This window comes from Pecten maximus, chromosome 12, assembly GCF_902652985.1.
Source record: "Pecten maximus chromosome 12, xPecMax1.1, whole genome shotgun sequence".
NCBI lineage: Eukaryota > Metazoa > Mollusca > Bivalvia > Pectinida > Pectinidae > Pecten > Pecten maximus.
The window spans coordinates 31318534-31334638 of NC_047026.1; the positions used below are offsets into that span (position 1 = coordinate 31318534).

Here is a 16105-nt window from a genome sequence, read left to right on the forward strand (position 1 = left end):
TCCGATACATCATTGATAATTAAAAACTGTGTATGGCTTTAGGTACAAAATGTATAGAAATAAAGATATATATCCAACGTACGTAATGTACTGGAACCTAAAACGACGAAATACATAAAACGTATTTGTACAATTGCCATATTTATGACTGTTTTTCCAAGCTACTATGTATAAATAGAAACTCAATCATTGAAATAAACAATCGAATACCCGTAAATAAACTTGCCGATAAGTCTTCTAGGAAATAATAAACAGCATGCCACCATTAATTCCAGGACCTGTAAGAAGATGGGGAGACAATTTTGGCTGATCACCGTTATAACCATTACCGAAGTCCTTCTCGCCTTGAAATTTGAATGGGAAACTGTTACCAAGCCAATCCCACGCCACGTCACGTATATGTGGCTTCTTGGACTGGTGGGCTTGATTCTACTGACAATCTGGAAGTTTTACATTTACCGTGACGTCAAAAACGACGTTCCTTACTCCCATACTGAGTACAGACGAAGACGGGCGTTAAATGAACGAAAATCTACCACAAGTGCCACCGATGACTCGAAATCATTCCAGTTTGAAGCAAGACGACGGCGCCTTCTAGAAAGGCCGACAAATGGTAAAATGGCGGATGAATGATAACAACCGCCTGCTCGTGAGGGTTGATGATTAGAAGGACAACAACTAATGATGATATATCAATGTTAAGTTAGCCCGCTACAGAACGGCCAGCCCATGATGGAACGGCCGGCTATTAATAGAGTCAGTGTCGCCAACTCTTGCTTTGTCCGGTCATCCTGATGTTATCCATGTAAACTGCTCAGTTTTGTTTGTTTTTTTATCTAATGCTGAAATTATCTGATATTTCACTCCTCTTATACAGAATGAAATAGTTCAAAAACCTTATTGTTGTTAAAATAACTAACATAATGTCTCAACTACATAATGTAGCTTGGAATATCAACTGAATGGGTACAAATTTGACAAATGTCCTTTAATACGCTAGTTCACCCCACATTTCGACGACAAGGACCAGATATTTGACTACATGTTGGCGACACTGTATAGGACTGTCAATACAATGGTAGGAAGTCTTGCCAATTATTATGATAGGCCGATGGACCAATGGTTTTAGAACGGGTTAAATAGGATAGAACTGCCACCAATGACAATGACAATTGTCACCAGTGATATTTTGGCTGGTCAGTTGCAAATACATGTGCAGCTAATTATTTAATTCGTCACGTGGTGTCTTATTAGTGTCACAGGATACAGATAGTTTATATGCAAAGTTATCTACTTGATTTTTTAAAACAATGTTTGGATTAGGTTCCATTATATAATATGCCGACTTTATTTTATGGATTAATAGTTTGTTTTATAAAGATATTGACGCGAGATTTCTCCATCATAACCATTATGATGAAATCATATATTGTTATGTATTTTATACTTTAAGATGATTTTACGAATATTATTGATATACAGTTTTACTGACATTCTTGCTGTTTTTGTTATACTACAATCAGTAGGATCTTACGGACAAGTTACCGAAGCTTACAGGATTGTACAGGATACGCACACGATATAAGAAGACAACCAGGGGCCATGTCTTACCGACTTCATTGTATTCGTTAAGATAGTGTTATTGTAATAATTGGCCAGCAAGCACGGCAGATATAGGTTACAATATATACTTATACAGGTCACAAACCAGTAGTTGTTGTATATTGGTTTTGATTTAGTTATTCTTCCAACGTTATCGTTAGCGAGTGCTTTTTGTAACTTTAGAAAAATAACTAACGGGGGAGAAAGAAATACCATTTGCAACAAATACGAGATTTTATCACAATAGAGAAGCTATTCTGATGATAAATTGACATGTTTTGTGTCAACGTGTGTTCTTTTCACCATATCAGGTGGGGTTGTAAGGATATGACCTAAAGTGAATTGCCGCTAAGTGATATGCAAAACTGACTATTTCGGAAATATGTGCATATATTACAATTTATTGTTAATAATAACAAATAATTGCAGTTTTGTATTTGTAAAAGCAATGATTTGAAAGAAATCTATATAAAAGATGAATTTTCACAAAAATAATTGCTAACTACTTTTTGTGGGTCATTATTTCTGCCACCCGTAAAGTGGCCTTTAAGTATTAGCCAATCCAAACCCATTTAACCACGTGATTAAAAAATGGTCCCGGTCAAAGGTCACCGTGTCAACCAATCAAAACGCTTCTATAGTTTATTTCGTGTGTGTTATGAACTGTTTGTTATTCAACAGTTGTAACGATTAATTCATGCCTTGGGAGTTGAATAGCACCCGTTTACTGTGGTAGAAAACAATAATTGAATATAGACACTGACAAACAAAACATATACATGAATATCAAACTTAGATTTAATATATGAGTCCATATATACGTATTGCGAATGCAGAGAGATACCCAATGTTATAGACTGGCCACCAGCCCCTTAGTTATTTTTGTGATTTCCGTTTTTTTTTTTTTTACTTTCTCTTTTTGTTTTTTGTTTGTTTTTGCTCAGCTAATTTCGCAGATACTCAATTTTATAGACTGGCCACTAGCCCCAAAGATATTTTTTATTTTTATTCTTTTGTAAAGAATTGCTCAGCTGAATTCGAATACTAGACCGGCATCTGTCCTGGTTTAAACCTATGAATCAGAAATATCCTACACACCAAAAATATAGAACTCAATTTTATTCATAATTTTAATATGCTAAAGTTAGGGTCCAGTTTTAATACACCAATAGTTGTGGATCTGTTCTGTCATCCAGAATTACGTACATCCAGAATAAAACAGCAATGAGCGAAATTTTAATAGTGGTTCTGTATGTTATAGAGAATCGAGGGGAACAGATTTCTGTATGGTATTTGATCAAATTGAAAAAAACAAATATCAACATTGCAATATATTCAAGTGTTCAACCGCCATTAAAGTGTATATGAGGTATTCCTGCCTGTCCCTTCTGTAATCAACACCCTTTCCTCCTTGTTGCACTAACAGTCGGTTTACGTGTGTTATTTTTGTTACTGTAATTTAGATGTGATAGATTGCACCACATCTTATTGTTCATGACAAATATATGCCTTGTACTATTTTGCCTCCAACAGCACGTATTGCGTTTTATGAATATGTATGGCTGTATGTTATTCATTCCAGATATTGAGTATGTTAGATAACATGTTATAATAAACCGATTTACGTTTGTGTTGTTAGTAAGAAAACGATACCAAATAAATGTCGTTGTATATCGTTGTAGAAATCTTAGACAAGTTATCTTATGAAATACTATGTTACCATGTTCTATCAACAACCAACGTGTGAGCAATCATTCTAAACAACATAGTAAACAATTTATAACTTAGTATATAGACTAATATATAAACCAAGTTACATAGATCTTAATTCCTGGAAAAGTCGTCATTGGAATTCGATCTGTCAAGTCAGTATAATCCATGTAGTATGTGGGGAAATATAATGACTTGATAAAACGTTGACAGAATCGTTCAATTCATGGTCAGATGTAAAATTGCGTAATTTACATGTTCCAGTGAAAAATTGCGTACTCGACTTGTCTTAACAAAGATGTCATTGACCAGAAATGTAAGCATCTGATATAGTAGCAGGTGTCCGTATTGAGCGTGACATCTGGTAAACTATCACTGTGTGTTTGTATGTTTGTGTACCTTACTATATCACTGTGTGTTTGTATGTTTGTGTACCTTTAAAATGATATACAAAGTGTTCATTTGTGGAAATTTAAATTATATACTGTTGCAATAATTAGATAATATACCTCATTTATATGTACAGTGCAATTATATTTCATCCGCCTTTAACCTGTACAAGTGTATAATGCTTAGTACGTACATGAGATGACGAGTTTAAGCGGTATTACTAAATATCGAAACATTATTTACTACTGCAGTCACATCACAGCCGAGTCATATTCTCGACTGCATTAACCTTTTTACTGACTTAATTCGTGTTATTATGAGTCGGATCTTAGATAAATATAATCATACCATTGCCTACTAGTCACCTTATAGCTTACTAACATCATGTTATTGTCGATTATATTTGCCTTATAACTGAGTAAAACCATGTTATAATCGACTATAGCCATCGTATTACTGCATAGATTATTGTTATCATGGACTTCATAAATGTAGTCACATCATTAGCATCTTTTAACTGACTAAAGTCATGTCATTATCGGCTTTATTTACCTTATAACTGACTAAAGTCATGTCATTATCGGCTATATTTACCTTATAACTGACAAAAGTCATGTCATTATCGGCTATATTTACCTTATAACTGACTAAAGTCATGTCATAATCGGCTATATTTACCTTATACATGTATTAAAGTCATTTCATTATCGGCTATATTACCTTATGACTGACTAAAGTCATGTCATTATCGGCTATGTTTACCTTATTACTGACTTTAGTCATGTCATTATATGGCTATGTTTACCTAATATTAAAGTCATTTCATTATCGGCTATGATTACCTCATTACTGACTATAGTCATATAATTATCGGTTATAAACAAGAAAACTATCGCCCCCTTTTAACTTGACTACAGTCTTGTTATTATCGCCTACAGTCACATATACATGTAGCTAAATATGGTAATATAATTATCGACCAAAGTCACCTCTATTCATTTGATATTAGTATTGGATATCGTCACGGTATAGCTGATTATTATCATTATTATCGACTACAGTTACACTCTGTAAAGATTGTTTTTGAGTCACACATGCGGTTTTCAGTGAAAGGATGGAATTTTCTTTGAACCTATCAAACGAATGATAATTTTTCCCGATCAGATTTATTATCAGGTGTAGTTATAAATATTTGTGGGTTCATTCTATCCCGGAAATAAGCCAAACCCAGAACCCCTTGAAAACAACCATTATAGCACTTGACTGTAGACACTGTGTACATGAATACATGTAGTAATGGTAAATTATGTCATACACAATGCAGTATATAAGCTGTCCATTCCATTACCCAGATGTTATATAAAATGTGATCACTCATACATATGCTGTTCGTGAAGAAATGTGATAAATTCCTTACTACAACCAGCCATGATGCCTTTGGATCTGTTACGTTATGATGTAACAATAAAATAATATTTGTATTATCTCTTGTTGTTTTCTTATTATCAATATACACAGCACTACTGTAATTGAAGACTATCACGGGACGAAGAATGGGCGGTGTCCTCCATTTATGTTATATATAACATTTATGTTATATATATCATTTTATCTTGATATTAAGAATTTCTCCGTCCATATAACCGCGTCCAATCAGACTGTTATATATACGAGGAATGATTTGTATGTGTGAGCCTCGTATTGAAGGAGGTACTCAAGGTTGTTCTTTTTTAGTCATACTATTCTCTTTGAACATATAGGGTCATGTACCTAAGGACTGGTCTCATTTGGTTAGTTTATATCGACGAGGTAGCACTCTAAAGTAAACAAGACAAGCGGCTTTTGCAAAAATGAACAAAATCGGTGAAAGAGCAGTGATCTAATATTTACATAAAAAAAGGTTTAACACCTAAGGATATCCATAATGATATGGTAGCAACACCAGGGAAAGATGCCCCTTCATATGCTACAGTGAAAAGGTGGGTGGCAGAATTTAAGCGCGGCCGAAACAGTCCTTGATGATGACCCACGTCCTGGAAGGCCTGTCAATGTTGCAGCCCCAGAAATGGTCAATAAAGTTCAGTTCATGATATTGTTATAACTGACAGACACGTCACAGAAAGATATATAGCCAGTGGAGTTGGCATTTCACAGGAAAGAGTACATTCTATTCTGACCGAGGATCTAGCAATGAAAAAGCTTTCGGCCCAATGGGTACCAAGACTTCTGACAGTTGATCAGAAGCACACCAGGCGCACATTATCGCATGCTAACCTTAACCTTTTTGAGGAAGATCCTGCCAACTCTCTTCAGAAATGTATCACTATGGATGGAACATGGGTCCTTCATTTTACCCAAGATGTCAAACAACAATCGAAACAATGGAATCACTCTGGCTCTCCCCCGCCAAAGAAGGCATAGACTGTTCCATCAGGTGGGAAGGTGATAGTACTCTGCTGATAGATTGTCTGAAAAAGGGACACAATTAATGGCACATACTATGCTTCACTTCTGAGGCAGTTACGGGAAAATATTAAACCTAAGCGCCGCCGAAAGCTCACTAAAGGCGTGGTATTTTATCAGGACAATGCTCCTATTCACAAGTCTGCCATTGCCATGGCTGTCATTCACGATTGTGGCTTTAAATTGATGGAGCATCCGCCTTATTCAACTGTTCTCGCTCCATCAGACTTTCATCTACATGTATTTCCAAACCTGAAAACAGCTATTTCCACGTTCAGTCCGATGATGACGTCAAACATGCAATGGACGACTTTCGAAATAGCCAAGACAAGGATTTCTATAAAAGTGGCATTGAGGCCCTTAAACACCGCTGGCAAATTTAAAAGTGTATAGATACTGAAGGGGATTATGTTGAAAAATAAAAAAATATGTCCGGCAAAATTCAAATCCTTCAATATGAGGTACACAACATATCAGTCAGCCCTCGTATGTCGTTCAAGATTATGATATTGGTGTGAAAGCATCGTCGATAGTAACGGGACTTAGTTATAACTAATAATGTAGTATTACATGTTAAATACAAGTACAGTAAAGACCACAATCGATACTTCAGGTGTCAAGTTCACATTCGCTCTCTGCTTCCCTTAATGCGCATTGTCACTTGTGGATAAAACATAAAGACTAGTCTGATCAATTAATGTACCTCAAAACAATCTCTAAGTTGCCATGCCGTTAATTAGATTTGATTTTAATTCGATTGTTGCTCCTCTGTGATATACAAAAGTAATGTACTGCTTCATGACTGGTCAGTTTCCCCCAAACACCAATGTATCGTAGGGGAACAGAGATCGAAATTCTGAGTTACCCGTGAGGTATCTTTGATGAGTAAGGGTATAATCACCGGCACTAAGGCATGTGAAATCGAGTCACTGTTGCTGAATAGCTAGAACTTACCTATTTGTCTTCTAATTAACGTTATTAGAAGATTGATGGGTCGAGTTTTTCTTAGCAGGGCAATGACAACGGAACCACTATGGGCATCGAATACGTCGGCCTATATCCCACACAAGGAAATGAAATATTTCCATCAACCTGCATCTCTCGAAACCTTGCGTTATATTCCCCGTCAGTAGTCAACAACAGTCACGGAAATCGTGATAAAGGGAACAAGTCCTTGAATATCGAATCAACTGGGACTCTAAACACCATAGGTAGGAGGAGCAGGGATGTTACTATTAGGAAATGAAAAGAGAGAGAGAGAGAGAGAGAGAGAGAGAGAGAGAGAGAGAGAGAGAGGAGGGGGGGGGGGGGGAAGAAAAAGAAAACAATTGGAATATTGAAATCGTCACGCTTATCAAATCACTTAATTGTAAGTTGTCTCTGCTGGTTACGTTTTTACGAAAGATAAGCGGCTGATGTTGAGGAGTCTCGAGGATGATAGTGTCCTTGATATCACGTTATACAGGGTATCTCCGATCGACATGGTCAATACAATTTTTTTTATCTAAAAAGACACATCGTCAATATACTTATAAGCGAAATTGAAGGACATTCCAAGGCATCTGTTACCTATTCTGATGAACTCTTAAAATATTCAGCCTCGTTTATAAACACAAACAAGTCGGCTAACCACATGCGTCTGCTTCAAGTTAGTATTAATAGAAAAATAGTATCCCCTACTCCTATTGAATAGTAGGAGTAGGGGCTAATATTGTTATGCCAATTCGCTCTTTTTTACGGTGACATTTTCGGTGTATGTTTAACGAAATACGCTCCCGTGTAATAAGTTCAAGGTGTCTTACAAGAGGACAAATTTTCAAGGCGTTACTTAAATTTTGAATGGGAAATAATAGCGCAGAGTTGCCAAATCAAACGCTTTGATAGAAGAAAAAAATTTATATGAGCAAATATGTTCAAGATAAATAAATAAAATCTTCTTTTTTTTAAATCCACATTCTACATCTGGATAAAACAACATCGCAATAGGACTACAACACTGACTTCATTGTACTAAGAATAGTTGTAAGAACGTTGGATAAAAGCTGAACTATTCGAGCCAGCAATAAAACATGGTTGATAAGGATTCTTAGGAAGATCTGGAATCCCTTATAAACGAGATATATCTGATTCTTCTCACTATTCTGTTTTTAAAAGATTCCTGAAGAATGATTGGTTAGTATTTGGTCCAATGGACATGCATCGCTCACCTGTAATTCACTACTTTCATGATTAAAGGCATTTTAGCTGACTCCTGCAACATTGAGTATGGTTTAAAATACTTTCTTTTCACAATCTATGCTGGACTTCACATTAGGTAGCAGTTGGTTAAACAACCAGAAGAATCAAAATTTGGCTTTATACAAGGAGCATGTATACCTTTAAAATTCGTGCGAGTGTTTCCATATTTAATCATTGTAACATTAAATACTGGTGAAGCTGTACCTTCCAGCAGAATATCTTACTTCAAGAACGCTTGGTTATTTAAGAAATAATTAACGATGATTCGTGTATTGTTGCAGGATATACAACTCGGACTCGGATATTTTGCAATTAATTTAATAACGAAGGCCGCAGGCCTGAGTTATTAATTAAAATTGCAAAATATCCGAGTCCGAGTTGTATATCCTGCAACAATACACGAGTCAAAGTTGATTATTTCTATTCTACCATGTACTGTTTAGTTCTGAGATCGACCTCTTTCTAATAGAAAAACAGCAAAGAAATCCCGGGGAAACCTTGTCATCTATTTCTTGAGTATTGCATTATTTGTTTATGAAATATACATTTTTTTTCAGGCAATACAGTATTACGATCAAGAACATATGGCATTGATTTCGAAAATTAAAAAAACTAGAACTGTCGCCAGGATGGCTGACTAATACCCCCGCAATCTGCATGAGTCCATGGTGAATTGGAACTCTTAATTAGAGGCTAACTAAGATCACACAGAGAAAAAGAAAGTGGCATGCACATCTTCACATGGTCCTCTATATTTGTGTGAAGTTTCATTGAAATCGGCCCATCGGTTTCGGAGGAGTTGTCCGGACAAACTTAAAGTTATGGTTCTTATCGGAAAACCTGTTTATATTGACCAGTTGCCATAGCAACCATAATTTTGAGAAAAAGAAAGTGACATGCACATCTTCACATGGTCCTCTATATTTCTGTGAAGTTTCATTGAAATTGGCCCTTCGGTTTAGGAGGAGTTGTCCGGACAAGCTTAAAAGTTATGGTTCTTATCGGAAAACCTGTTTATAGTGACCAGTTGCCATAGCAACCATAACTTTGAGAAAAAGAAAGTGGCATGCACATCTACACATGGTCCTCTATATTTGTGTGAAGTTTCATTGAAATCGGCCCCTCGGTTTAGGAGGAGTTGTCCGGACAAACTTAAAGTTATGGTTCTTATCGGAAAACCTGTTTATAGTGACCAGTTGCCATAGCAACCATAATTTTAAGAAGCATGCACATCTACACATGGCCCTCTATATTTGTGTGAAGTTTCATTGGAATCGGCCCATCGGTTTAGGAGGAGTTGTCCGGACAAACTTAAAGTTATGGTTCTTATCGGAAAACCTGTTTATATTGACCAGTTGCCATAGCAACCATAATTTTGAGAAAAAGAAAGTGTCATGCACATCTTCACATGGTCCTCTATATTTGTGTGAAGTTTCATTGAAATTGGCCCTTCGGTTTAGGAGGAGTTGTCCGGACAAACTTAAAGCTATGGTTCTTATCGGAAAACCTGTTCATAGTGACCAGTTGCCATAGCAACCATAATTTTGAGAAAAAGAAAGTGGCGTGCACATCTACACACGGTCCTCTATATTTGTGTGAAGTTTCATTGGAATCGGTCCATCGGTTTAGGAGGAGTTGTCCGGACAAACTTAAAGCTATGGTTCTTATCGGAAAACCTGTTTATAGTGACCAGTTGCCATAGCAACCATAATTTTGAGAAAAAGAAAGTGGCATGCACATCTACACACGGTCCTCTATATTTGTGTGAAGTTTCATTGAAATCGGCCCTTCGGTTTAGGAGGAGTTGTCCGGACAAACTTAAAGTTATGGTTCTTATCGGAAAACCTGTTTATATAAACCAGTTGCCATAGCAACCATAATTGTGAGAAAAAGAAAGTGGCATGCACATCTACACATGGTCCTCTATATTTGTGTGAAGTTTCATTGGAATCGGCCCATCGGTTTAGGAGGAGTTGTCCGAACAAACTTAAAGTTATGGTTCTGATCGGAAAACCTGTTTATAGTGACCAGTTGCCATAGCAACCATAACTTTGAGAAAAAGAAAGTGGCATGCACATCTACACATGGTCCTCTATATTTGTGTGAAGTTTCATTGAAATCGGCCCCTCGGTTTAGGAGGAGTTGTCCGGACAAACTTAAAGTTATGGTTCTTATCGGAAAACCTGTTTATAGTGACCAGTTGCCATAGCAACCATAATTTTAAGAAGCATGCACATCTACACATGGCCCTCTATATTTGTGTGAAGTTTCATTGGAATCGGCCCATCGGTTTAGGAGGAGTTGTCCGGACAAACTTAAAGTTATGGTTCTTATCGGAAAACCTGTTTATATTGACCAGTTGCCATAGCAACCATAATTTTGAGAAAAAGAAAGTGTCATGCACATCTTCACATGGTCCTCTATATTTGTGTGAAGTTTCATTGAAATTGGCCCTTCGGTTTAGGAGGAGTTGTCCGGACAAACTTAAAGTTATGGTTCTGATCGGAAAACCTGTTTATAGTGACCAGTTGCCATAGCAACCATAATTTTAAGAAGCATGCACATCTACACATGGCCCTCTATATTTGTGTGAAGTTTCATTGGAATCGGCCCATCGGTTTAGGAGGAGTTGTCCGGACAAACTTAAAGTTATGGTTCTTATCGGAAAACCTGTTTATATTGACCAGTTGCCATAGCAACCATAATTTTGAGAAAAAGAAAGTGTCATGCACATCTACACATGGTCCTCTATATTTGTGTGAAGTTTCATTGAAATCGGCCCATCCGTTTAGGAGGAGTTGTCCGGACAAACTTAAAGCTATGGTTCTTATCGGAAAACCTATTCATAGTGACCAGTTGCCATAGCAACCATAATTTTAAGAAGCATGCACATCTACACATGGCCCTCTATATTTGTGTGAAGTTTCATTGGAATCGGCCCATCGGTTTAGGAGGAGTTGTCCGGACAAACTTAAAGTTATGGTTCTTATCGGAAAACCTGTTTATATTGACCAGTTGCCATAGCAACCATAATTTTGAGAAAAAGAAAGTGTCATGCACATCTTCACATGGTCCTCTATATTTGTGTGAAGTTTCATTGAAATTGGCCCTTCGGTTTAGGAGGAGTTGTCCGGACAAACTTAAAGTTATGGTTCTGATCGGAAAACCTGTTTATAGTGACCAGTTGCCATAGCAACCATAATTTTAAGAAGCATGCACATCTACACATGGCCCTCTATATTTGTGTGAAGTTTCATTGGAATCGGCCCATCGGTTTAGGAGGAGTTGTCCGGACAAACTTAAAGTTATGGTTCTTATCGGAAAACCTGTTTATATTGACCAGTTGCCATAGCAACCATAATTTTGAGAAAAAGAAAGTGTCATGCACATCTACACATGGTCCTCTATATTTGTGTGAAGTTTCATTGAAATCGGCCCATCGGTTTAGGAGGAGTTGTCCGGACAAACTTAAAGCTATGGTTCTTATCGGAAAACCTATTCATAGTGACCACTTGCCATAGCAACCATAATTTTGAGAAAAAGAAAGTGGCATGCACATCTACACACGGTCCTCTATATTTGTGTGAAGTTTCATTGAAATTGGCCCTTCGGTTTAGGAGGAGTTGTCCGGACAAACTTAAAGCTATGGTTCTTATCGGAAAACCTGTTTATAGTGACCAGTTGCCATAGCAACCATAATTTTGAGAAAAAGAAAGTGGCATGCACATCTACACATGGTCCTCTATATTTGTGTGAAGTTTCATTGGAATCGGCCCATCGGTTTAGGAGGAGTTGTCCGGACAAACTTAAAGTTATGGTTCTTATCGGAAAACCTGTTTATATTGACCAGTTGCCATAGCAACCATAATTTTGAGAAAAAGAAAGTGTCATGCACATCTACACATGGTCCTCTATATTTGTGTGAAGTTTCATTGAAATTCGGCCCTTCGGTTTAGGAGGAGTTGTCCGGACAAACTTAAAGTTATGGTTCTGATCGGAAAACCTGTTTATAGTGACCAGTTGCCATAGCAACCATAATTTTAAGAAGCATGCACATCTACACATGGCCCTCTATATTTGTGTGAAGTTTCATTGAAATCGGCCCATCCGTTTAGGAGGAGTTGTCCGGACAAACTTAAAGCTATGGTTCTTATCGGAAAACCTATTCATAGTGACCACTTGCCATAGCAACCATAATTTTGAGAAAAAGAAAGTGGCATGCACATCTACACATGGTCCTCTATATTTGTGTGAAGTTTCATTGAAATCGGCCCTTCGGTTTAGGAGGAGTTGTCCGGACAAACTTAAAGTTATGGTTCTTATCGGAAAACCTGTTTATAGTGACCAGTTACCATAGCAACCATAATTTTGAGAAAAGAAAGTGGCATGCACATCTACACATGGTCCTCTATATTTGTGTGAAGTTTCATTGAAATCGGCCCTTCGGTTTAGGAGGAGTTGTCCGGACAAACTTAAAGTTATGGTTCTTATCGGAAAACCTGTTTATAGTGACCAGTTGCCATAGCAATCATAATTTTAAGAAAAAGAAAGTGGCATGCACATCTACACATGGTCCTCTATATTTGTGTGAAGTGTCATTGAAATCGGCCCTTCGGTTTAGGAGGAGTTGTCCCGACAAACTTAAAGTTATGGTTCTTATCGGAAAACCTGTTTATAGTGACCAGTTGCCATAGCAACCATAATTTTAAGAAGCATGCACATCTACACATGGCCCTCTATATTTGTGTGAAGTTTCATTGGAATCGGCCCATCGGTTTAGGAGGAGTTGTCCGGACAAACTTAAAGTTATGGTTCTTATCGGAAAACCTGTTTATATTGACCAGTTGCCATAGCAACCATAATTTTGAGAAAAAGAAAGTGTCATGCACATCTACACACGGTCCTCTATATTTGTGTGAAGTTTCATTGGAATCGGCCCATCGGTTTAGGAGGAGTTGTCCGGACAAACTTAAAGTTATGGTTCTTATCGGAAAACCTGTTTATATTGACCAGTTGCCATAGCAACCATAATTTTGAGAAAAAGAAAGTGTCATGCACATCTACACACGGTCCTCTATATTTGTGTGAAGTTTCATTGAAATTGGCCCTTCGGTTTAGGAGGAGTTGTCCGGACAAACTTAAAGCTATGGTTCTTATCGGAAAACCTGTTTATAGTGACCAGTTGCCAAAGCAACCATAATTTTGAGAAAAAGAAAGTGGCATGCACATCTACACATGGTCCTCTATATTTGTGTGAAGTTTCATTGAAATCGGCCCTTCGGTTTAGGAGGAGTTGTCCCGACAAACTTAAAGTTATGGTTCTTATCGGAAAACCTGTTTATATAAACCTGTTGCCATAGCAACCATAATTTTGAGAAAAAGAAAGTGGCATGCACATCTACACATGGTCCTCTATATTTGTGTGAAGTTTCATTGGAATCGGCCCATCGGTTTAGGAGGAGTTGTCCGGACAAACTTAAAGTTATGGTTCTGATCGGAAAACCTGTTTATAGTGACCAGTTGCCATAGCAATCATAATTTTGAGAAAAAAAAAGTGGCATGCACATCTACACATGGTCCTCTATATTTGTGTGAAGTTTCATTGGAATCGGCCCATCGGTTTAGGAGGAGTTGTCCCGACAAACTTAAAGTTATGGTTCTTATCGGAAAACCTGTTTATAGTGACCAGTTGCCATAGCAACCATAATTTTGAGAAAAAGAAAGTGGCATGCACATCTACACATGATCATTAATATGTGTGTGAAGTTTCATTGGAATCGGCCCATCGGTTTAGGAGGACAAAACGTGTCTACAGACTGACGGACGGACGGACAGACAACCTTATTCCAGTATACCCCCGTAACTTCGTTGCGGGGGTATAAAAATTGATGGAAAAAGAAAAAGGGCTTTCGTAGGATTCGAACTCGCGTCGAGATAAAAAGTTTGTGAAAGACTAACCCATTAGCCCACTCGGCTAAAGTAACAGTATTAATAATGTGCTGAATATTAGATACTTAAAACTGTAACAGTCGTGACTCACAAGCGTGTATTATTGGCACGAGCGTGTATTATTGGAAAATAATACATGGTTTTAAACCAATCAAAACTGGCGTTGCATAGCAAACATGGTAGAATGAGAAGTTGTTAAAGAGTTTAAACAAAATTGACCTCTGACCTTGAATATAGGTCAGTGTCATTTCTTTTGAAAAAATGTGTTGGACTGTATCCAATTAAGGTACATTGTATAAAAATCTTGATTCTGGTACTTTTGGTTATTCAAAAAAAGTCGTTTAAATTAAATATTTCAACAAATTTGACCTTGAATACTTGTTACTGTCATTTCTTTTTGTAACAACCTTTGAACATATGGAGAAAAAAAACGCCTTGGTTCTAGGACTTTTGGTTATTTAGAAAAAGTCATTCCAATCGACTAATGAAACATCAGCGGCATACAGAGAAGCGTGTTTTATTTGAATGTTAAATCTAAAGCTGCTTATATTCATATGTATGTCATTCTTTACATGATAAAGTTAATGATTTTAATCTACTCTGACCATGAATCCAATACGGCGTGTTCCTTTTTTGCCCATCATCTGTTATATTCTTCCACGGAATCCATAAGTAGTTCCGGAAGGAGTCTCTCAAAAGCATCATGATTCAATAAAGGCGCTCGTAACTTATCCTTTTTCAATGAGGCGAAGATCGCTAGTTCCATGTCCAACAGGACCGCAGATGTATTGCGTAGAACAGGAGAGGTTGTTTGAAGCTCATCATACATTTGATACGACAGAGGTACTTGCGTGCCGTTAGTACGGGGGTATGTTACGGCTGGACTGACATTCAGCTTAAACAAGAGTACCACAGAGAGGAAATTATACGCCCGTCGAATGACATAGTTTTATCGTCGAATGACACATTATATTATATATACGATCTTGCATTAAAATAAAATTTGAATCGCCAATAGCCATATCGTGCTTCGTCCGCAAGACTTTTTATTTCAAAACCCTACTCCTCCATAACCTTTGAATGGATTACAGCCAAATTTTGTGTGAAAAATTACTGGGGGAGAGCAATCACATGTTATATAAATGAGACTGGCCCGACCCCTGGGGACAGAGGGGCGGGGCCCAAAAACGGTACTTTGCTTTAAAACTCTACTCCTTAACTCTTGGTTGGATTTCATCCAAATTGGTGTGAAACATCATTGGGGGAGGACGATCATATTTTATATAAATGAGGCGGGTCTACCCCTGGGGCCCAAATGGCGGGGCTTCAAAAGGGGAACTTGGTGATTGTTTTGCTTTAAAACCCTACTCCTTCGTAACTATTGGGTGAAATTAGTGAGAAACATCATTGGGGAGATGTATAATATTTTTATATATAAATGAGGCTGGTCTGGCTCCATGGGCCCGAGTGGCGAGGCCCAAAAAGGGAAACTTTGGTGAATTTTTGCTTTAAAATTTTACTGTTCCTGAACCATTGGGTGGATTACATCCAAATTTGGTGTGAAACGTCATTGAGGACGGCGATAATATTTCATATAAATGAGGCTGGCTAGAATGACCTCTGGGGTCCGAGTAGCGGGTTCCAAAAAGGGAAACTTTGGTGAACTTTGCTTGAAAACCCTACTCTTTCTTAACCCTTTCGTGGATTACATCCAAATTTGTTTGGAAACATCATAGGGGAAGGCAATCATTTT

The 16105-nt window shown here is 37.4% G+C and overlaps 1 protein-coding gene across 4 annotated transcripts in view; it reads left to right on the plus strand.

Moving 5' to 3' along the window:
- LOC117339202 (phosphatidylserine synthase 2-like) overlaps window positions 1-5186 on the plus strand; it is a 40950-nt gene extending 35764 nt beyond the window's left edge. For all 4 annotated transcript variants that reach the window (XM_033900669.1, XM_033900667.1, XM_033900670.1 and 1 more), the window contains exon 12: window positions 276-5186. In XM_033900669.1, coding sequence (XP_033756560.1) covers window positions 276-633 — 358 coding nt within the window. In that variant the 3' untranslated portion in view covers window positions 634-5186. The remainder of the gene's footprint in view (window positions 1-275) is intronic.
- Window positions 5187-16105: the final 10919 nt, after the last annotated feature.